At 44.9% G+C, this 23534-nt stretch overlaps 2 protein-coding genes across 4 annotated transcripts in view; both read left to right on the forward strand.

The window, feature by feature from the left end:
- The window catches only part of IGF1R (insulin like growth factor 1 receptor), a 289574-nt gene that overhangs the window by 85586 nt on the left and 180454 nt on the right, over positions 1-23534 (forward strand). The window lies entirely within an intron of this gene.
- LOC103109546 (large ribosomal subunit protein eL36-like) lies at positions 3145-3554 on the forward strand. The gene has a single exon (XM_060179337.1). It carries the CDS (start codon positions 3187-3189, stop codon positions 3502-3504), a length of 318 nt encoding a protein of 105 aa, XP_060035320.1. The 5' UTR covers positions 3145-3186; the 3' UTR covers positions 3505-3554.

Consider the following 23534-nt stretch of genomic DNA (forward strand, 5'->3'; position numbering starts at 1 on the left):
GCAGGGGAAAAAAGAGATGCTAATCATTTGGGATTGTTTCTAAATAATATTATTTTCACTTGTTATAAAAATTGGTTCACCTGTATGTAATTTCTCTCACAATGACTCCCTTAAGGAAATGTGTTACATTAATCAGGATTTCATAGTAAACAGGTTATTTTTAGAGCTTTTCAATGTTCATTCCTGCCCATTCTTTTGGTAACCAGCACTTTGGCGGCTACCTTTGGAAAATCAAGTACAAATTAGATGGTTGTAAACAGAAGGGAGATAAGACAGAATTGGCATTAGCATTTCTGTATTTGCTGCTGATAAGATTTAGGCACATAAACATAATGAGCAGTAGAGCATCAGGTCCTCACAGTGTCCATTTAAGATAACGGGGTTTTTCATGTCCTTTGGAAAAGAGCAGAGGTGACTCACCCGTCGCTTCCTCCATTGTCCCATTCATTAGGGGAGATGTACATGGATGCTTCCTGGGTACCCAGAAAGAGTGTGTGTGCATGTTGGCACCTGCCCACACGGAATGGCTGCTGGGAGTCACATTAATCAGACCAGCCACAGATAGGAGTGTCCCAGAGGACAGGCCTGGTGCTGGAGGCCGAGAGGGAAAGCAGATCCGGTGTAAAGGCTCTGCAGTGGGAGTGGAGGGGATGAGGAGCAGGGGTCAGGCCATGGACAGCTTTTAGTTATCTGTTTTTCTTTTGTTTGTTTGCCTTCCTGGGTTTTAAAACCTGCCTGATTCCACTGTTCAGATTTCTCTCCTACCCTTTAAAAATTTCAGATAAGGGCGGCTGGCAGGAGAACACAGTGGATAAGGTAATGGACTCTCAAGTATGAGGTCCCAAATTTGACCCTTGGTATCACATGTGAAAGAGTGATGCTCTGATTCTCTGCCTCTCTCTCCCTCAGAAATAAACAGATCATTTTTTAAAATTATCTTTAATTATTGGATAGCCTGCAGCACTGCTTCACCACTTGCAAAGCTTTCCCCCTGCAGGTGGAGACCGGGGGCTCAAACCTGGGTCCTTGTGCATTGTAACATGTGCACTCAACCAGGTGTGCTACCACCTGGGCAAATAAACAGATCTTTAAGGTAATTAAAAACTAATCATCCTTAACTAAAAAAAAAGTAAAAAAAAAAATTAAACTTTAGGGAGTCGAGCGGTGGCACAGCGGGTTAAGTACACGTGGTGCAAAGCACAAGGACCAGCGTAAGGATCCCGGTTCAAATCCCCGGCTCCCCACCTGCAGGGGAGTCGCTCCACAGGCGGTGAAGCAGGTCTGCAGGTGTCTGTCTTTCTCTCCCCCTCTCTGTCTTCCCCTCCTCTCTCCATTTCTCTCTGTCCTATCCGACAACGACGACATCAATAACCACAACAATGTTGAACAACAAGAGAAAACAAAGGGAAAATAAAAAAAAAAAACTTTAGAAAGAAATAAAGAGGGAGAGGGATAAAGAGATATCACAGCAACACTCCACCATCCTTGGAGCTTCCCATGATGCTGTGTGCATGGTGCTCCTATGTGGGACTAGGGGCATCCTCACACATTGTACAGTGTGGATTTTTATCAGCTGTACTCTCTCCTGTCCATGAGGAACAATGTGGATGGTTTGGCGTTTGTTGTAGAGCAATGAGGAGAGTGATGATCCCACAGATGTGGTTTATATGTGCGAGAGAGAATCATTTCAAGACATCCCCCTGCCCAGGATATGAAAATATGTTAGGGAGAACTCCAGGTTAGCAGGCAGGGCACAAGCACAAAACTGACTCCGGCTAATGCTGGAAATAACATGTCTGTCACTGTAGAGAGGTTAGGAGGCAACATTGCCCAGCCCTGGGAGGAAGGAGTGACCCAGCCAGCTGCTGTCAAAGATATTAGCTGGGGCTTGGATGACAACTATGACAGTCACTATCCCTGGGCTTGGGGTACCCTTGGAAGAGAGATGGTGTCGATAGTCTGAGTGTGAGTTAGACCCGGGAGATCATTGAATTCCTACAAGTCCAACAGACATTTGGAAACAGGGACTGGTGCTGTGTAAAACCTGCAATGACCCTCTTACTGGGAGGACACTGAATGCAGGATGGGCTTAAGGGGGCACCCACACACCTTGACCCCAGCACCCCCTTTCCTTCATGGCTATGCTCCCCCAGCCGTCTGCTGTATAGTTTGGTAACCTTGTCCTCTGATCCAGAGGTCCAGCTGTATCTGTCTGATGAGTGTCTCACCAGGTGAACTTGAGCACGACTCCCACACTTTTGGGAATAGTGGCCTTTCCTTTAGTGCCTCCTTCTTTATTCTAGTGTCATTAACTAGGAAAGGAGGAAACTCTACCTCTTCTAGCCAAACTGCAGAATCTCTGTGCCTATTCACACACACACCCCCTCCACTGAGTCCTCTGCTTCTTCTTCTAGCGTTTGCCAGTCCTCTGCTAAACTCCCGCATCAGTTTGTCCAGGGTCCACTCTTGGTGTTGCGAGCAGATAGCCAGGCGGCCGTGCCCCTCCCTTGCTGTGTGTCCCATACCCCCATGTGACATCTCAGCACCACCAGGTGGTGTGTCACCTCTAACATCTGCCCCAGGGGGAGGAAGTTGGGGGGTACAGACACAGGAGGACAGTGTCCCCATCAGAAGCTCCCTTCTCCTGGGCTCCTCCTCTCATTGTATCTGAAACTAAAAGACTCTGCAAGCTTGGCCTGCCTGGGGGCCCAGCTGAGGGGGGCGGGCTGATGTTCCTCTTTAGTTTTGTTTTGGTGTCCTGGGGATAAAGGAAGAAAAGAAAGAAAGGAAGAAAGAAGTTCTTTGAGGAACTGCAGATGCTGTGTGAAGGAGATCTGGCCGAAACTCTCAGCAGCTGTTGCATTTCCTCTTCGGAGAAACTTTTCTTCCTCCCTGCGTGGAGGGTGAGAACTGCTCAACCACCATCAGAAAGCTCGTGCAAGCCCTCTCTGGCGGGTCAGGACTTCGGAGGAAGAGGAACCTGTGGGCATAGCTATTGAGGTTGCCCAAGGGCACTGCCCTTGTGGAAGGCAGTGCTGTGCCAGCTAGCAAAGTGGCAGAAGTGTGTGCAGCCTTTGGCTCTGAGGTCCCAGTGTTTATTACCTAGAGGCACCTGAGGGCTCCACACAACAGCATTGTCAGTGACAGCAGAAGATTGGGAATCAGAGTCCGAGCAGAGTGGCAGCCATGGCCGTGCATTACCCGATGGCCGTCGGCCTCCACAAGGGCCACAAGGTGACCAAGAACGTGAGCCAGCCAAGGCACAGCCGCCGGCACGGGCGCCTCACCAAGCACACCAAGTTCGTGCGGGACATGATCCGCGAGGTGTGTGGCTTCGCCCCGTACGAGCACCACGCCATGGAGCTGCTCAAGGTCTCCAAGGACAAGCGCGCACTCAAGTTCATCAAGAAGCAGGTCGGGACCCACATCCGCGCCAAGAGGAAGCGCGAGGAGCTGAGCAACGTGCTGGCCGCCATGCGCAAGGCTGCGGCCAAGAAGGACTGAGCCCCCCCCGCCCCCCAATAAATGCTGCGTGTGTCTCGGTCAAAAAAAAATAGAGATTGGGAATGACCCACCGCCACCGCCACCCTGCCTCTTAGCTGGGGATTAGTTGCTCAGCTAAGAGAGACACAAAATGAGATATTCTCTCTGACACAGAAATTGCAAGGGGCCTAAAAGCTACAGTCTATGACCTGGAAAAGACACCATTGGTGTTTCTGAAAAAGCAAGCAGGGGGAGATCAGAATCAGAGGACAGTTGATTCCAGAACAACACTGAGGGGGGAAGCACAGACATCCACTTCTCTGTAGCCCCTTTTCTGTCTGTGGGTTCACTCTTCAGGGGTCTGTGTATCTGCTGCATAGCTACGCTTGTTTGCATGTCTGGACATGTGGCATGATGGCATGTGAAACCAGGTGGAGAGCACACCAGGTGGGGTAGGGTAACATATCTTGAGGGTTATTTCTGTATCATGTGAGCAGTAAGAGGCCCTCAAAGTGGTGTCATGGGTAAAGTTTTGGACCCTTACGCTTGAGGTCCTGACTTTGATGCTGAGTATTATTGCATCTGTTTTCCATCTACACCACGCCTCGGCCTCGCGTGAGCTTAATGTGCAGCTTGGCGATACGAGAATCCAGCATGAAGCCCAGCCAGTCTATCTTGGCGTTACTCTCGATCGCACTCTGTCATTTCACGAACATCTCATAAAAACTGCAGCAAAGGTGGGCGCGAGGAATAACATCATTGCAAGACTGGCCAGCTCCTCATGGGGCGCGAGCGCTTCCACACTACGATCATCATTTCTGGCATTATGCTATTCCACTGCAGAATACTGTGTCCCAGTATGGTTCCGTAGCCCCCATGTCCACTTGGTCGATTCCAAATTATATTCCTCCATGAGGATAATTTCTGGAACCATCCGTTCCACCCCGGTTCCATGGCTGCCAGTTCTTAGCAACATCGCCCCGCCAGATATTCGTTGGGATGCGGCATCATCTAAGTTCATTTCCCACGTCTACGCTCGACCGGACCTGCCAATATACGCGGATATCTTCGCCCACCCTGTCCAACGCTTGACGTCTCGTCATCCAATCTGGTCCCCTACGCCTACACTGAACTTCTCTGTTCCAGTCTCTTGGAAACAGAGTTGGCAGTCAGCTGAGGTAAAGAACAAACACCTCATCACAGACCCCTGCAAGCGTCAACCCGGCTTTGACCTGGCATGTTATGATTGGGCCCTCCTCAATTGGTATCGAACAGGCCATGGCTGGTGCGCAGCTATGTTCCATCGCTGGGGAGCCAGAGACGACCCAAACTGCCCCTGCGGCTACAGACAGACTATGACCCACATAGTCAACGACTGCCACCTCTCCAGATTCAAAGGAGGTCTCGAAACTTTACATCAGGCTCGACCTGACGCTGTTGACTGGCTACGGAAGAAGGGCAAACGCTAGAAGAAGAAGAATTGCATGTGACAGAGTAATGTTCTGACTTCCTCCCTCATTAGCTAACAATTAAAAAAGGGGGGGGCGGGTGGTAGCTCAGTGGGTTAAGCACACATGGCACAAAGCACAAGGACCAGCGTAAGGATCCCAATTCAAGCTCCCCACCTGCAGGGGGGTTGCTTCACAAGCGGTGAAGCAGGTCTGCAGGTGTCTATTATCTTTCTCTCCCCGTCTATCTCCCCTCCCCCATTTCTCTCTATCCTGTTCAACAACAACAACATCAGTTGCAATAATGACAACAAGGGCAACAAAATGGGAAAAAAGAAATGGCCTTCAGGAGCAGTGGATTCATAGTGCAGGCACCACATCCCAGCAGTGACCCTGGAGGCAAAAAAAAAAAGATTAATAAAAAACCAAAATTTTAAAGGTTAAGGGGGCTGAGCAGTGGTGCTGCAGGCTGAGCATACACAACTCCATGCGCAAGGATTCAGGTTTGAAGCCCCAGTTGCCACCTGCGGGGGCGGGGAGGCTTAAAGAGCAGTGTTTCTATCTCCTCCTCCATATCTGTCTCTGTCTTCTAGTTTAGATATTCTTTTCTCTGCCTGAGTGAGTCGACTTCAGGAGCCTGATACTTGAGCTCCTACTATGCTCCTTCACACCCTGCAAATTCTACCTGAAGTTTCTCCTTCATGCTTCCTAACTGCTTGGCGAATTCTGTCTTGAAGTTCTTTCATGTTTTCTAGTTGTTTGGAGAACTCAGTTTGGAGCTCTTTCTTTGTGTTTCCTTAACTCCTTAATAAAATATTCTTTGAACTCTTGAGTATGCTTCTCAATACAGTTTCTAGACTGGGAAAGACTCCATACTGAGTTTTCTGGAGTCTTTCTCAGATAGTCCCTCTATGTCAAAAATTCCCTGGAGTCCTGTTTCATGTCTGTCTTTTTGAGTAGACACGTTCTGAACTTTGTTTTTGCTATTTCTCTGCTGTTTGCACTTCTATTGTGCCGACTATTGCAGAGCCCACAGGTAGTGCTGTTATTATAATTACTCGATTTCACTTGTTTATATATTAGATGATGAGGGGTGGGCGTGGGGCTATGTTTCTTGTTCCCTTGAGCTTTTTATACTCTGTGTAGTTTGTATATATGGCTTCTCTGCAAGATTTTAGTCTGAATTCAAGCCACAGGGGTTTGCTACGAGGCGGTGGTTGTGTTTGGAAAAGTAGGGCTCAGTTTACCATCAGGCCGCCAGCTGCTGCCTATTATCTGTTAGTTGCCAGCTGCCGTAAATTACCTCCTGAATATCTGCCGTAGTTTGGAGAGACTGGTTTGGCTGACTGGTCTGGCAAATCCCCTGCTACTTTGGTTTGACCCCACCCCCAATTCAGCAGACTCTCACTCGTGAGGCCGTGGGCCAAAGCTCAGAGCTTACCCCTCTCACATTCAGCACCCTGTTGCTGAGAGACAAAATGGAACCATTTGTTGCTGGAGCTCCCAGCCTCTGGATGCTTGGCTTCATTCCTGTGGCTTCTCTCACCCTGTCCACGCAGACCAGCACCTGCCTGAAGACTCGGTGTACTACGGATGTCACAGCTGCAGTTTAGTGAGGTTTGTGGATTCGACCATCGTATTCGTTGTTTTGGAGGGGGAGTCTTTGCTGTTCGCTGTTCCATAGCTATGCCTCCCGGAAGTCCTCTCTCTATCTCACACTCTCGTCTCAGTTTCTTCCCTGACCTCTCAAAAGAAAAGTGTGTGTGTGTGGGGGGGGGATGACTACAGTAGATTCAATATGCAAGCACTGAACCCCAGTGCAAATAAATAATTTAGCTGTTTTGCTGACATACTGCTTTAAAACTCTCAAGGCCAAATGCAGGGTACAAGTCCTTGACTGCTGTCCAGGCTTGCTTTGCCTGTCGCCATGCCATTTCTGTGGCTGCCCTAGGGCACTCCTCTCACTCCCCCACCCCCAAGCCCCCATTCTGTGTGTGTTTCTCCCACTCCCCCCTGCCCCCACCATCTTTCTGATATCAGTCCAAACAGCATGTGTTTTCTTAGTTCTTAGAGAAGGATATTTCAAGATCCCCCTTTCTCCTCTTTCGGCCTCCTGATCCATGTCTTGATACGAGTCACAAGTTCTGCTGATTAAATAGACTCTGGTGTTAGAGAACAACCCTCTTTTCTGTGCTGTTTGGCTTCTGTGAGTCAAGGCCCTTTGGCGTGTTGGTAAGTGATTCAGGCAGCCGAGAGGAGGCGTCTCGTCTCGTTAGTTCCTTGGATGTCTCTTGGCATCTGAATGTTGATTTTTTTTTTTTTTATTTGCACTAATTAGCGTTGGTGAGGAAATTCTTTGAACGTTGGTTGGGAGCCATGTTGATCTTAGCTCCTGTTGCTGAGCTGCTTCTGGTCTCTCTTGATGAGTGAACTTGTAATTTGCCGGGCCTGTGGATCACTATGATTAATTTCTGGAGTGATCAGCTATTTAACTGTCTAATGCCAAATGTTGAGGAGTTTGTATAAGCTCAGTGCCATGTAAATTCAGGCCTGTGTCTTGTATCGTTTCTCTTGGAAATGAGAGCTCTGTGGGTTCCCATGTAATGAAACCCCTTTCCTTTTTTGCCTGTTTTTTTAAACCAGTGCACTGCTTAGCTCTGGCTTATGGTATAGGGGGATTGAACCTGGCAATTTGTATGTAGCCTTAGGTATGAGAGTCCCTTTACATAACCAGTATGTTATCTACCCCTGCCCAATAGCCCTTTTTTATTCCGTTATCAGTGTTTTATTTGGGGGTGCCAAGTTCATGAACTGAATATGGGTGTTTTTTTTTTTTTCATCTTAAATTTTCTCTGGTGAAAAATTCTCCCACAAAGAGGCATGCGATCATAGGAATTATGTCTTACGATCCTAGAAGGGTAGTACTTATTAGAAGGAAATTTTGAGGGAGTCAGGCGGTAGCGCAGTGGGTTAAACGCAAGGCCTGTCATAAGAATCCCGGTTCGAGCCCCCGGCTCCCCACCTGCAGGGGAGTCGCTTCACAGGCGGTGAAGCAGGTCTGCAGGTGTCTGTCTTTCTCTCCTCCTCTGTCTTCCTCATCTCTCTCTCTTTCTCTCTGTCCTATCCAGCATTGACGTCAATAACAACAACAGTAATAGCTACAACAATAAAAAACAAGGGCAACAAAAGGGAATAAATAAATAAATAAGGAAATTTTGAGATTTTAAAAGATAGCAAAAAACAATTTACCACTAAATGCTGTCCTCTCAAAAGTGAGGTGAGTGGAGGAATGTCACCATGTGCTTGAGACTTTCTGGAGATTTCCTGAAGTTCTCTTGTATGTTTCAAGAGTAAGAGAGGCAATACTATGACCACATTTGGGTAATTTATGTTGTAACAGATGGTACTGATCATCACTGGTTAGTTAGGAAAATGCTTCCTTACTGGCACTTCAAAAATATCACCTAGAGGTGGTGGGGAGATAGATCAGCCTGGAGAGCTCATATTTTACCATGTGGGTTCGAGCTCTCTGGCCACCATATGGGAGCATCATGCAAAGGAGAAGCTTCGTAAGTAGTGGGTCAGTGCTGTCACATGTATTTTCTCTCTGTTTGTTTCTCCCTCTTTGGGTTGGGTGGGGAGTTCATCTGAAGCAGTGGAAATGTGGTAGGTGAAAATCCCTACACAGTGAAACCTGGTAGCATAAAATTAGCTTTAATAGTGGAATGGCTCAGAGGTGTGTGTGTGTGTGTGTGTGTGTGTGTGTGTGTGTGTGTGTGTGTGTGTGTGCAGGGTGTTGCTAGGCCAAAACTGAAGCCTATTTGGAGCAGACACGTTTGTCCATTGAATAATGTCACATTTAAAAATACCCACCCCTTCCTTAATCTGTACCTCTGATTTGCTTTATTGCTACCTGCCTGGGAATAAACCTTTTATGACCAAAAAGTACTTGTCTGTTTACACATGTGCATGTATCCTTTCTTTACCCATTAGAAGCACTCCTTGGCAGTTACATGAGAAATAAGGATACTTGTAAGTCATCTTTTGTTGAAACTTTAACTTAAAGGGGGTTTGGGGAGCTGCGGTGCTTAAAAGGATTCACAGTGGGGCACTTGGGAGCAGGTTTAAACAATACAAGGTTTTATCAGGGTGAAACATGTAAAAGGCAAAAATAAGTAATTATCATCAGGGATTAAGAGTATGCTAGATCCATAAAGTCTGAGTATAGTTATCAAAGTTCAGTCCCATAAGATAAACAATTATCAGCTGAGGTAAAGGTTGCTCATGACTGGAGGAGTCTAAAAGTTTACCGGCTAGCAGAGTCACACGTGTTCAGTTCCCAGGAGAGGTAGCCGTGGCGGGTACCTGGAGCACCTCCTCTGAGATGAAGTAGCAGCCAAAGAGACTCAGCTGCTCCAAGTCCGTGCTTTTTTTATTCCCTTTTGTTGCACTTATTGTTGTTGTTATTATTGATGTCGCTGTTGTTGGATAGGACAGAGAGAAATGGAGAGAGGAGGGGAAGACAGAAGGGGAAAGATAGACCTGCAGACCTGCTTCACTGCTTGTGAAGTGACTCCCCTGCAGGTGGGGAGCCGGGGGCTCGAACCGGGGTCCTTACACTGGTCCCTGCACTTTGCACCAAGCGTGCTCAACCCGCTGCGCTACCGCCCGACTCCCCAACTCCATGCTTTTATACCTTTCCTTCTCTGTAGCACCTCCTCAGGCAGATATCATTTATATGCTAAGTCCCAAACTCTTGGGGTCACAACAGTCTTTCTCTGTTGAGTTTCATTCTTAGACCTGACTTGCCACCAGGCCTCCAAGTAACCACAGGTGCGGCTGGCTGGTCTTGACCAACTGATGACTCTCTTGCCTTTCTTTGAGCTCTTTGGAGTGGTTGAAGCTTTTTGCTCTGGAAGTGGAGTTCTCCCATTGGCAGTTTGTCTCTATGTTGGTTTCTTTGCCATAGACACTCAGTTAAGAGCTTTTATTCTTGAGCCCCTCTGACTGTACTCTTAGGACTTGGTTTCAGCTGCTGCTGTCATTTCCAGAAGGCCAGAAGGTGGGAGAATTCAGACTCTAGGAAGCTACAGTCAAAGCTGTGTTTCCTCTGGCTGGGCCACTCACACATACTGCTTGTGGGAAGTCTAAAGGGGGTCTGAGCTGTGAGGTCTAAGCAGAAAGAAGACCCTTTGGGGTGTGTCTCTGTTCTTACAGTAAGACCTTCAAATATGCTTTCATTAAGTGCTTCAACAGATATTTATTGCTTCTGGAGGAATCCATTGCCTTGATTTGTTCCCTGTTGTGTCAGGCCTTGAGTCTATATAGGTAGGATTCATGTAGATGTGTGATTTAATAAACTTTTTAAAAAAAAAAAGAAAGAAAAAGACTTGTGGGAGTGGGGCAGTAGCGCAGCAGGTTAAGCGCAGGTGGCACAAAGCAAAAGGGCTGGTGTAAGGATCCTGGTTCGAGCCCCCAGCTCCCACCTGCAGGGGGGTTGCTTCACAAGTGGTGAAGCAGGTCTGCAGGTGTCTATCTTTCTCTTCCCCTCCTCTCTCCATTTCTCTCTGTCCTATCCAACAACGATAACATCAATAACAACAACAATAATAACTACAGCAGTAAAACAAGGACAACAAAAGGGAGTAAATAAATATTTTTAAAAAAAAGACTTGATTTATGTCTTAGTGAGAAAGACAGGAGGAGATAGACAGAACCAGACAACACTCTGGTATATGTGTTGTTGGCAGTTGAACTTGGGACCTCATGCTTGAGAGGCCAATGTTTTATCCACTGCGCCACCTCCAGGACCACGTTAATAAACATTTCACCAGCTCTCTTGCTTCCTCTCCAAGATGAGTCTGTCACCCACCCACCCAGATGGCTCGGTCACTCCAAGCTCTGATACCTTTTTGAATGACAAGGAACGTACATTGGACTCCCAAATCTTAGACGTTCACATCAGAGACAGTTTAGCTTCATTTTAGGTGGCTCTGTGACTGGTGGGTCTACTAACATTTTCCCTTATGGTTCTCGACTTTGCTGACCCCTTCTTGTTAATCAGCACTTTATAAATCCATCCAAATTCCCACCAGGAATCACAGAATAAGTTCTTTAACTCTATCAACACCTCTAAATTCACCTAATTAAGGAAAAACACACGTGTACGTTCATACCTTTATTAAAGATAGCCAAGGGGGAAATGTTGTCTCTGCTTCTGTAGAGGTCAGAGGTTAAACCATCTATTCACATCTGTATTTCTATTCATTCCTGGCAACAGCTGTTTAAAGGAATTAAACAATGTGACTCTCAGAAAGTGTGTCTCGTGGGGGTACCTGTGGAGAGTTAGGTAGCTGGTAGCACCACGGAGACATTTCATCCCAGTTAATCTCTTTCTTAAGCACTCTCTTGTCCAATTTACCTTTAATTTTCATTTTTCTCAGTTTCCATTAGCAACTGTGGCCTCCCTCATTATTTAATAACGAGTGGCTACAAATTGTTTGTGTGTTTTGGTAATTAGACAGTGATAGCAATCATCTACCGGATGAACTGACACTGTAATGATAGAAAGTCAGTAACAATTATGCCTAACAGGAAAATTAATTGTGTAATCCTATCATGCCATATTTTGCCGGGAAGATTAGATTTGGCTGTTGTTAGCTGGGCCAGGCAGGAGACAGCACGGTGTAACTCTTCTCAGTTTTTCTTTTTCTGGACAGACTAATCACTGTGATGATCACTGGCAAGATCATGTGGTAGTTTCAGATTTTTTTTTCTGCAAATGAATATTTGTAGTTTTTTTTTTTTTTTTTTTTAATTTTCTGCTTTGAGAGAAGTCCTATTCTGCTAGGATAGTCTACACTTTTGGTTTCTTGATGGATGCCTACTTAAGGGGGGGGGATGGGGACCTTCCCTTCCATACTAGGTTCCCTGGAACATGAAGCTGTGATGCTGAATGGTTTGTCCATAGCAATTCTGGTTTTGCCTCCAGCTAGTGTTTTCAGTGTTCCCTTTGGTCTTTCTACAAGCCTCTAACCCCAGGCACCCACCCACGGAGCCCTGCAAGTCAGAGGGAAAGACAGGCCAGGCAGACTCAGACCAGATGAGACTGAGCACCTGCCAGAGCTGCTGCTGCGAGTGTCCATCCTTCTCATCAGCCAGGTGCAAAACCCAGTGCTCTAAGGTATTTCTTGATTTATTCAAGGCAAGGTTTGGAGGAACTGGGTGGTTGTTTAACTGATAGGACCCACACTTTACCATGTGTGAGGACCTGGGTTTGAGCCTCCTGCCACTACATAGGTTCACCTGCATGGACAAAGCTTCACCAGTGGTATAGCTCTGCTGTAGTCTCTCTCTGTCTCTGATATAGATGTGGGAAAGTGCTCTGGAAACAATGGACTCATGAGGTGCAGAACCCTAGCCATAACTCTGGTGGGAAAGTAAAAAAAAAAAACCAAAAAAAAAAAAAAAAACCACCTAGAACCACCTAGCATCTAGGAATCAAAGTTTTTCTCTAAGCTGAAAGTTTTTTTGGGGGGGGGCGGGGAGTAAAAAAAAAAAAATCCTTAACTATACCCCTGTAACTATATCACTGAGTGCAACTGAATTTATTTATTGCTGGAATTTACAAACATTGTAGAACGGTCAACCCTCTAAATAGTGGAATGTTTCTTTCCTGGTATTTGAAAGCATTTCAGGGCTGTGGGTGCAGACTGAGCCTGAATTTAATGGCTGAGTTAGGCTCCTGTGGGAGCTTCTGCACTTCACTGTTTCTGAGTGCTGGGAATGTGCCTAGGTTCCAGTCCCCCCCCCCCCCCCCCCCCGCGCACAATTATAAACAAGGCTGCAACAAAAACACCATGGCAATTTGATCTTTGTCCTTTATTTCACATTAACTTCTTGGGGTACATGCCCTCATGCTCGCTTAGTGAAAAACTTCTGGAAACAAGAAAACCGGAAGAAGACAAAACAACAGAGTTGTTTGGGGCATGAGTGGTTTGGGATGACTCCTCCTCCCCAGCTCAAGTTAATTTTACTCTAGATCATCAGCTTCCATGAAGTACACCTTGGGCAGCCTGGCTTTTGTTATTTGTCACACATGTTTATGGAGAGTTGCATTTCGGGGGGAGTCAGTCTTAATCCTTCAGATGCCAAGTTGCAGGGGCCCCAGACCCATTTGGACAACCTCGGAGACTCCCGGTCTCCATTTAGACCCTTCTAGATCTTCCTCCTTCACTGCTAGTCAAGGTGAAACATTTACTTGTGCACTTTTGACACTTAGGACTATTTTCAGAACCCCTAACCAGGTCATTTTGAACAAAATCAGGACACATAGCTGAAAACACAGGGCAGTTAGGGATAAAAGCTTGTCTCTAAGTGAAAGAATAGGGAATAAAAACAGACAAGTAGTCCGTCTAACTATTAATATACTTCTAGCAATCTTAAGTTAATGGGTCCTATAGCCAACAGGATTGTTTTATTGTAAATCTATTTATTTTTATTTATTTATTTATTTATTTATTTATTTATTTATTTTACCTCCAGGGTTATTGCTGGGGCTTGGTGCCTACCCTACGAATCCACTGCTCCTGGAGGCCATTTTTCTTATTTTGTTGCTCTTATTGTTGGCCTTTTTGTCATTGATGTTGTTGGATAGGACAGAGAGAAGTCCAGAGAGGAGAGGAAGACAGGGGCAGAGAGAAAGATAGACACCTGCAGACCTGCTTCACTGCCCTTGATGTGACCCCCGCCTGCAGATGTGGAGCCAAGGGCTCGAACCAGGATCTTCACACCAGTCTTTTGTGTTTTATTCCATGTGTGCTTAACCTGGTGCACTACCACCCAGCCCTCTTAAATCAGTTATTAAGACTGTTTTATGAATGTGACCACATTTCAGTTTTATCTCCTAGATAGATTTTACATCTGACTTATATAGCCAGCCAATTATATATATATATAACTTGGATTTGTTAGAAATGACACACAATTCAGTTTTAATTAAACTGTAATTACTAAACATTCAAGAAGGAAAACTTGCAGCAGTATCAGAAGAGATGGGGGCTAGAGAATCAGATAAACTTTGATATAAACTCTTAAAGAAATGCGGGTAGTCTCCCCCACCCCAGTACATTTGTAAAAGTTTAGTGGATCTTACATAAAAGATACTTTGGAATTAGTTTATTTAGTCTTCAACTTATTATCTGGGAGAACAACACTGTTAACACAACGGTGGTGTATTAATGTTTCTTGCCTTTCCTCTAGAGTTCATCTTTCTTACAAATGAGTTTATTTCTGTAACGTATTATTTGGATTTTGAAACACATCTTTTAAAGCCTGAGATGCAAACTTGTGAGTTGGGGGAATCCTTCAGTTGTGTTAAGTATACTGTGTCGGTAGAGGAAAGGTGCTTTGAGTTTCAGCTCAGCTATCTTTCCTGTTCACTCATGGCAGTGTCTCTGCTGCAGGCAACTTCTAGACCCTTTTCCCCCCCTCAGCTGTCTGCTCTTTTAACATTGCAGTGCTTCTCCAAACCTTCAACTTGTTTGTCAGGGAAACCCTGTGTTTCTTTCTGGGAAACTTTACAAATATTTTCGACAGACGGTTTCATTACCTTCTCTGTTTTTCACTTTCTCCTGCTCAGCATTTCACCATGACTTAGCTCTGTCTTGTAGGCTGGGGTCAGTGTCAGGATTGAGGGGTAACCAGGTGTCAAGATCTCTTCCTGCCTTCTTTTCCTTCCTGCTTCTAATGACCCAGGATGAATTGCAGCTTCTTGGATGCCGTAGCTGTGTCCCGTCTTGGTGCTTTCTCCCTCTGTTCCTGTCTGGGACTTAGAGGTACAGAGGATGCTTACCAGTACTTCCTTCGTCCCTTTCGTGTTGTCAGAGAGTCTTAAAGTGATCTTCCCCAGGAAATCCCTGGACCCTGCCAGCTGTCTGCCAGGGGAATTTGTGAGAAGCTGCGGCTTTTTCAATCCCATGGAGAAGTCCAAGGCTGCAGTTGTGACTGGAATCAACTCCCAGCATGGATGAGGAACATCAACTCGCTCAGGTCCTTCCTGAGTCACGTACACAGGCTGCAGAGGTGACTGTGAGAAGGAACCCACACAGCCTTGACCCTAAGTCAGAAGCACAGTAACTGTGATTTAAGTTAGCGCCTCCTCTCTGTGTCTGAGAGCAGTGAGCTAAGAAAAGGATGAGAGGAACGTGCTTTGCAGGCTGGGTGCAAACATTTGATTCATCTAATAAGCCAGGTTGGAGTTGGAGATACCATCCCCTTTTTAGAGATGGGTACGTACAGGCTCCAGAGGAACTTACTAGTGCATGAAGCCAGGAGCCAAACTCACTGCAACTTGGGGCCATGAAGCGCCTCCTGCCTACCTGCCTTGTTTTTGGAAGGTCCTTTTGTGCCATCGTAGCTGATATGTTTTTCTCATCCCTTTAAGATTGTCTCTAACAAAAAAGAAAAATAAGATGTGTAGCCGTGAGCTAAGCTGTATATACACGCACGTATGCCTATGTGCCTACCCACATACACACAGTGTAAATCCCAGCCCTCATTTAAATCTCCAGGAGTATAAAGGGATACGTACAACATACTTTTGGCTTTTCTTAATAGGATTATGTTACTAACAAAAAGAGTATTCTGTTTTAAAAGCATTCATTCATTCAATTCATTCATTCATTCATAATGGGGAGGAGAGACCCAGAGCGGCACTCTGGCACATGTGACTCTGGGGGTTGAACTTGGGACCTCCTGCTCGAGAGTCCAAGACTTGATGCACTGCACCACCTCTCAGCTATTAGAGTATTCTCTTTAAAGCAGGACTGTCACTTGTGGGCAGTTGCATACGTTCAGAGAAAAGCTTTGTCAGACTGATGTGGAGATAGTTGAGCCAAGCTGTGTTGCATAGCTGGACAGTCCTGCTGCTGTGTTTCTATTTCTTTTCCCTTTTGTCATTTGTTTTGTTATAAAACAGGATCTCTGCTGTTTTCGACGGGTTATGTTGTTTTCACCGGGCTAGCTTCACGGGCGGGTAACAGACGACCCGGGACTCATGGCTGGGTTGTAGGCAGTATCTCTTTATTCATGCAGGACGCAGCAGTCTATACCAAGCTAAACTAAACTCAAGGTACTGTAAAACTCACAATGCTGTCTTTATATATACTTGCCAAGTAGGGTGGAAACAGGATGTGACATAGAGAGGGTGGAGAGAAAAGTGACTGGTGACAATCAGAGTGTGACAAGGAGAGGGGGTGGAGCAAAAACATATCATGAAACAGTGGGGATTGAACCAATGCCCTGGAGGGAGGGTGGTGCTTGTTAACAGTGGTTATGTAAATAGAATGAAGTGGTTATGTAAATAGAATAGTGTTAAGCAGGGGGGATTTAAACCAAATGAAATAGAAGGGATCTCATGCATACCAACAGATCTCATCTTAGTTTTCTTCACTGCCTCTTCTGTTTCTGTAGGAAAAGGCTCTGCTATCTTGTTCCTGATTTTTAACAAGCGACATTTCAATCTTTTAAGCACTGAATTGCTGCGGTTAAGTTTTGATAAATATATGTGGGTACATTCATGTTGTAACGTCTTACTGGAAAAGCCTGATACATTTCACTTTTATTTATTTCTTAATGATGAATTGATGAGAGGGAGGGGGAAAGAAAGAGAGAGAGAGGGAGAGAGAGAGAGGAAACAAACACTAGAGCATTCCCTGGCAGATACCATGCTGGGGGTCAAACTTGGGCCTCCGTTTGAGAGCCCAGTGTTTTATCCACTGTGCCACCTCCCACCCATGGCCGATTAATTTTACTAAAGACCTTTTTTTTTTTTTTGACACTGCATACTTACACCTTTTATTTTTTTTTTATTCTGCAGTGTGATAGATTACATCAACGAGTTTCCCCCATATTGAACCACCATTGCATTCCTGGAATAAACTCGGGGACTTGCATGTGTACTAGTCTTCTCTGCGTCTCTTAGCTAGTTTTAGCAGTACTTTCATTTTTGTGACTGCAGTCTTGATGGGTGTGCATTTCCCTCCTTATCTGTGCTCCATCAGATTGAGTGAGGTTATGTTTTGAGAAGAATAGAGTGAGCACTTCATTCTTTCCTATAGTCTGGGAGCACTTATATAACACAGGGGCTATCTCATTTTTAATTGTTTGGGGGAGTCAGCTTGGCTTTGGTGTCTCTGTCTATATCCATGCATACACCAAAACCTTTGCAGGCATTTCCCTTAAGTTTCCCAAACCTTTTATAATTGTTCTAGTCAGCCATTTTACCTGTTCTCAGAATTTAAATATTTTCTACTTAGGAAACTTGTTCACCTAAAATTTAAGTATAGTGTGCAGATTTGAATGTAATTCTTTCACAGTCTTTTTGTTATGCATAATAATAGTCCTTTCCTCGCCTCTAATGTATCTTTTTTTTTTTTTTTGCTTTTGCTCTCTCCCCCTTTAGTGTAGTTTATTAGAGTTCTATATTTTATTTTCTCCAAAGAACTAGGCATATTGATTTTATGTTCATCTTTTTAATTTTATTTCTGCTTTTAACATTCATTAAATTCCTTTTACTTTTTTAAACTTTTTAAAATTATCTTTATTTACTGGATAGAGACACCTGGAAATCAAGAGAGAAGGGGGGTGATAGAGAGGAAGAAAGACAGAGACATCCGAAGCCCTGCTTCACTACTTGCAAAGCTTTCCCCCTGTAGGTGGGGGCCAGGGGCTTGAACCTGGGTCCTTGTGAATTGTAACGCACGCAATCAGTCAGGTGCACCACCATCGGGCCGCTACATTTCTTTTTGAGTTCACTTTATGAAGTCGCATGCTACTTAATGTTCAGTCTTGATGGCATTTGAAGCTATACATTTTCTCAGAGAACAGTTTTAGCTCTGTACCTTTGGAATTGGAAAATTAAGCTTTTTGCTAATTCTTATATAGTCTGTGTAATTAAAATATTTTACTTATCTTGAGTATGATGATGTTATGTAGTCATTTGTTGATGAATTTTTCTCATCTTTGAATACTTTGGTTTGTAAATATAGCTCTGAAATCTCTATCTTAGTGGGTATATTGAAGTTTGTTTGTGTTCCATATTCTGATGACTTTTTAATTATTCCATGGACAATAAAAAGAAGTATATCCTTTTTCAAAATACACCACTTTCATTTTCTGTATTTAGAAAATCAAACTTAGTCAATTACTTTTTATGTTCAGAGCATCCAAGTCCATTTGTTTCCGGCTGTTACATTGAGAGATGTTGAAGTATCTTTCATAATTTTTAGCTTTAATATTTCCTGGAGATTTTGCTTAATTTGCTTGCCATCAGTGCATCCAGAGGTGTAGTTCTCTGTTGCTGCATAACATGCTTGTGATATAATATTCTTTTGTCCATCTTGACCTTGAAGTTGTCTTTCTTGGGTTTAATATCGCCACCTTTTTAAAAATCATTTGCACTTACTTGGTATATACCCTTGTCATTTTTTCATTGGTGTACTTTCTTTATCACTTTGTTTTGAGTCGGTTCCAGAAATTTTTCCTTTTAAAAAATGGTTTCATTTTTTATCTAATGCAGGGAGGGGTCTGGTGGGATATGAACCAGAGGATCACACTGGCACATATAATGCTGGGGTTGAACTTAGAACCTCTTGCTTTATCTACTGTACCACCCCTTGGGCTGTAATTTTTTTCTTTTCTTTTTTTTTTTTTTTTAAATTGCTTTTAAAGTAAAGTTGGCATTTACAACATTTCATGTGACAGTTTTGGCTTTGGCAAGTACAGTCGCCCTTGCTTATTGTATTTCTGATTATTGATAAATCTTTTTTTTTTTCTTTGCCTCCTGGGTTATTACTGGGGCTCAGTGCCTGCACCACCAATCCACTGCTCCTGGAGGCTGTTTATCCCTTTTGTTGCCCTTGTTGTTTATTATAGTCATTGTTGTTGTTATTGCTGGATAGGACAGAGAGATGGAGAGAGGAGGGGAAGACAGAGCAGGGGAAAGAAAGACACCTGCAGACCTGCTTCACTGTTTGTGAAGTGACCCCCCCACACACACACACAGGTGGGGAGCCAGGGCTCAAATGGGATCCTTACACCGGTCCTTGAGCTTCACGCCATGTGTGCTTAACCCTCTGCAATACTGCCCGACCCCTGATAAATCTTTATTGATAGCTCTCTTCTTGGCAGCTGTCACATCTTTTGTTTTGTTTTAGATTTCTCAGTTATGATGTTAGTTTCATGAAAGCTGTGTTATCCTCAGTCCTGAGGATACCAAACTCGTGAAGATAAAACCTAGTCTCCTAATACTCCAGCATTGAATACCAAGATGGGCATTTTCTCACTATCGTGTCATTTCTGTGTCTGTGTCTGTGTCTCCTGGCTCTGCCTCCCATGTCACTGCCTTGTCTTTTCTCGACTTTGTTGGTGGGGGCTGGCGGTTTACAGGACAGTTGTTGACACATAAGTACAGTTTCTCATCTCCTCCCGATAGATGTCTGAAAGACATTTTCTCCCCCAGTGCAGATCCCCTTTCGCCATCATGCAATAGGACCCCTATAGCCCTCCACCGCACCTCTACTTCTTCTTCCCCAGAATCCTTTGCTTTGGTATGATACACCACACTCAGCCCAAGTGTCACTATATATGCTCCCTTATTGTCATTTTTTCTTAAATCTTTTCATGAACTCCACATTATTATTCCTTGCTCTCCCATCTTTCTCTAGAACATTTATTTGATATTCTAGAGCTACGTGTGTTTCCGTTGGCTTCATTTTTAAAAATTTTTATTTATTTAGTTATAAAAAGGAAACACTGACAAAACCATAGGATAAGAGGGGCACAACTCTACACAATTCCCACCACCAGAACTCCATATCCCCTCCCTCCCCTGATAGCTTTCCTATTCTTTATCCCTCTGGGAGTATGGACCCAGGGTCATTGTGGGATGCAGAAGGTGGAAGGTCTGGCTTCTGTAATTGCTTCCCCGCTGAACATGGGCATTGGCAGGTCGATCCATACTCCCAGTCTGCCTCTCTCTTTCCCTAGTGGGGCGGGGTTCTGGGAAATCGGAGCTCCAGGACACATTGGTGGGGTTGTCTGTCCAGGGAAGTCTGGTTGGCATCATGCTAGTATCTGGAACCCGGTGGCTGAAAAGAGAGTTAACATATAAAGCCAAACAAGTTGTTGACTAATCATGAACCTAAAGGCTGCAGTAGTGCAGATGAAGAGTTGGGGGGGGGAGGGTCCTCCATTTTGTAGATAGCTAGTAGGCATATTTTAGTTATATTCCAAAGGGCCTGTGGCTATACTAGTTTTTTTTTTTTTTTTTTTCCTGAGCCTGAAGTCTGATATGCAGGTGGATCCAAGTTATTGTCTGGGGAGATTATGTCATAGCTGGAAAAAGGACCAGAAAGCTGGATCAGGGAAGGGAGTAGCTCCCAAATATGGCTTCATTTTTATTAACTTACCTCATCAAAATGGGAACACTTGACGTAGAACCTACCCTCTTCACACATGCTGAACTGACAGTGACAGCACTGTTGGCTCAAGGTGGAGTATTGCTCAGCAGGCCTTTCAGACAGACTCATCTCGCTTAAGTAGGGCCTTCTGCTTTTCCATTTTCACTCCCAAGACTGAAACTGTTCTACTTTTCAGTTCAGGAGGTACGCACAGCACAGGCACATCTCCAGGTGTTTTCGGAGTGACTGTTGTGTTAAGTCTCTTCCCAACTCATTACTTTGGAAGTATGGCTTGCTGCCATTCATCTGGGCCCCATTGTCTTAGGCTCTTGCCCAAAGCCCATCAGACCTGGTTTATTTTGCTGTCCTGGGGAATGACTATACCAGAAAGGCCACAGACTTTTGTCACTCAGGTAGGGACAAACTGTAGGAAATAGCTCCCATTACTGTTAGTCAAGGACCTCCTGACGGTTATGCTGGGCACTTGCCCCTTTTCTCTGGGGTTTCAGCTGGGTTTAAAACCTTGGCCCTGAGAGTTGGGTGGTAGCACAGCGGGTTAGGCACATGTGGCGCAAAGTGCAAGGACCAGCATAAGGATCCCGGTTCGAACCCTTGGCTCCCCACCTGCAGGGGAGTCGCTTCACAGGCAGTGAAGCAGGTCTGCAGGTGTCTATCTTTCTCTCCCCGTTTTCCCCTCATCTCTATTTCTCTCTGTCCTATCCAGCAATGACGACATCAATAACAGCAACAATAATAGCTACAACAATAAAAAACAAGGGCAACAAAAGGGATAAATATTAAAAAAAAAAACCTTGGCCCTCCAGCTATGCTTACATTGAGGAATGACAGCTCCTGTCCCTGCTGAAAATGTCGGGGACCCCCAAGACCTCAGAATTCCTCTGGCTTCAAACACTGACTATAAGCTCGTTAGACTGCTGTCCTTATTGGCAGAGTGCACCTGGGCTGGGCGGTCACATCAACTCTGTTTACTCTGGCCCCACCATCCCCCCAGGACTATTAGAGTGGGAATGGATAGTCTATATTATGGGATGGAAAGAGGAAAAAAGTGTGTATTTGGAAGCAACTTCTAGAGTGAGGATAGATAATGTAGTTGATAAAGGTGAAGAAATCCAAATTCTTACTTCCTTGCTCGTCTGATTTTATTAAAATGTATGTCTGAAGAAAGCCTCATAGTTCAGGTGCAAAGTGTTGCAAGTAACAGGGTTTTCTTTCCTCCTCCTCCTCCTCCTCCTCCTCCTCCTCTCTCTCTCTCTCTCTCTCTCTCTCTCTCATTGAATCTGGGACCTTTAGTGCCTCAGGCATGAAAGTCTTCTTACATCACCATTATTTTATCTCTCTGAACCCCTCTCTTAAAAAAAATAATAATGATATTCATTCTAGTGAATATATTTGTGTCTTATCTGTCTTTATCCATTCAGCCACCAATGGGAACTTGGGCTGCATCCATGTAGTGGCTGTAGAGAGTGATGCTATAATGAACATGGGGTCTTGCTTTCAACAGTGGGGTACACATGGGCTTTCTATACACTTACAACAAAGCTCTGTAGCTGCAGTGCTTCTCAGTGCAGGGTGCAGTGTGACTCCATTAATGTGAGTCGTCCTCAATTCACAATTCAGCTGTTTTTTTCTCCTGGAGAAAATAATTATTGAGGCAAACACTTGGCATTGCCTCTGATTGGTTCTTGCGGCTGCTGTATTAGCAATAAATAGATACTCAGTCTCTGTATTGATCACTGCTTCTTCCTCTACCCCCCACTCTCTATGACTAGATCAGTGTGTCCCTTAGTGGAGCTTTTAATTACATGAGGCTTTTGTGACTTAACTGGGGTGTAACTCTCCTCCCCCCTCCCATCCTGATTAATCAGAAAGAAGTCATCAGGGATGGTACGATTTATAATGGAATGGAGGAGTCTGTTCTCAAACAAGAGGATCTTTTGTTTCCTTGTGTTGTTGTTACTCTACCTTTTGTCACAAGACAGGAGAAGGGAACTTTGGGAAGTACAAATAAATAATTCATCTGGTCTAGTGTTCATAGCAGAGAAATTCCATGCTGGAGACAGCCGGGGACTTGCCTAGAGTTAGGGAAATTAGATTTCTTTACCAGTCGAGGCACTTCATAAACATCATGAGGCCTTTTTCAGAGATAATAGAATCAAGGAGGCTGTTAAGCCAACTTAAACTACTCCCTGTATATATTTTTCATGGTGCCAACTTGGAGGGTATTTTCTGGTACTGTGCACGAATCACCAGTTTCCCTAAGCTGCCCGGGTATTTTCAGGGCCACTTAGAGCCTATTTTAAAATTTCTTTTCTGATGTATGTGATGGACGATTTGCTTTTGCAGCAAAATGAGTTTTATTTTCTACTGGGCTAAAACTCAACATAACATTAGTTATTTGATCTCAAACAACTCGGTGATGGTTAACGTGTTTGCGTGGCCGTGCAGCCACCACCTCCGTCTCTCGAGCTCAAGAGCTTTATCCTTGTGCATGAAGGACAGACACCTGTACCTACTGAACAAGGGCCCCCCCGCTCCCCCTCTCCAGTCCCTCACCACCTTTGATTTGCTCTCTGTCTTTCTGAATTGCTGACCCTCCGGCGGCCTGCTTCTTTCACTTAGCGTTGTGTCTTACAGCCACTTGTGTCTGTCCTCCCTCTGCCACTCCCTCCATAATGTGACAGCTCCCTGGTCCTCAGACAGCTCACCTGACAGACAGCTGGGTACCAGTCACTAGCCACCAGCGACAAGCATCATCCTCTCCCCAGCAGTGTGCCTGACAGTGTAACGTGGACAACACAGCAGGTGTGCAGACTGTGTGTTTGGGAGAGGGCACCCAGTTCTGCACAGAGCTCTTGCCCAGTTCTGTTGGGCCAAAGGAAAGGAGAGAGAGGCATGTGCTTAGTGTGTGGGGGTCAGGGAAGGAGGCGGCTTGGGGGAGATGCAGGGCAGGCACCCCAGTGAGGCTGGAGCCCAGGTGGAAACAGAGCTCTTCTGTCACCTTGCAAGGCCAGCAGTGTCATCCATCGCTTCTTGGAAAGAGGGACTAAGCAGGTCCTAGACTGTTATTGATATTTTGTTCACTGTCACTTTGGATCGTTGTTTTCTCATCAGCTTGGTAACC

The sequence above is a fragment of the Erinaceus europaeus genome, chromosome 20, assembly GCF_950295315.1.
Source record: "Erinaceus europaeus chromosome 20, mEriEur2.1, whole genome shotgun sequence".
NCBI lineage: Eukaryota > Metazoa > Chordata > Mammalia > Eulipotyphla > Erinaceidae > Erinaceus > Erinaceus europaeus.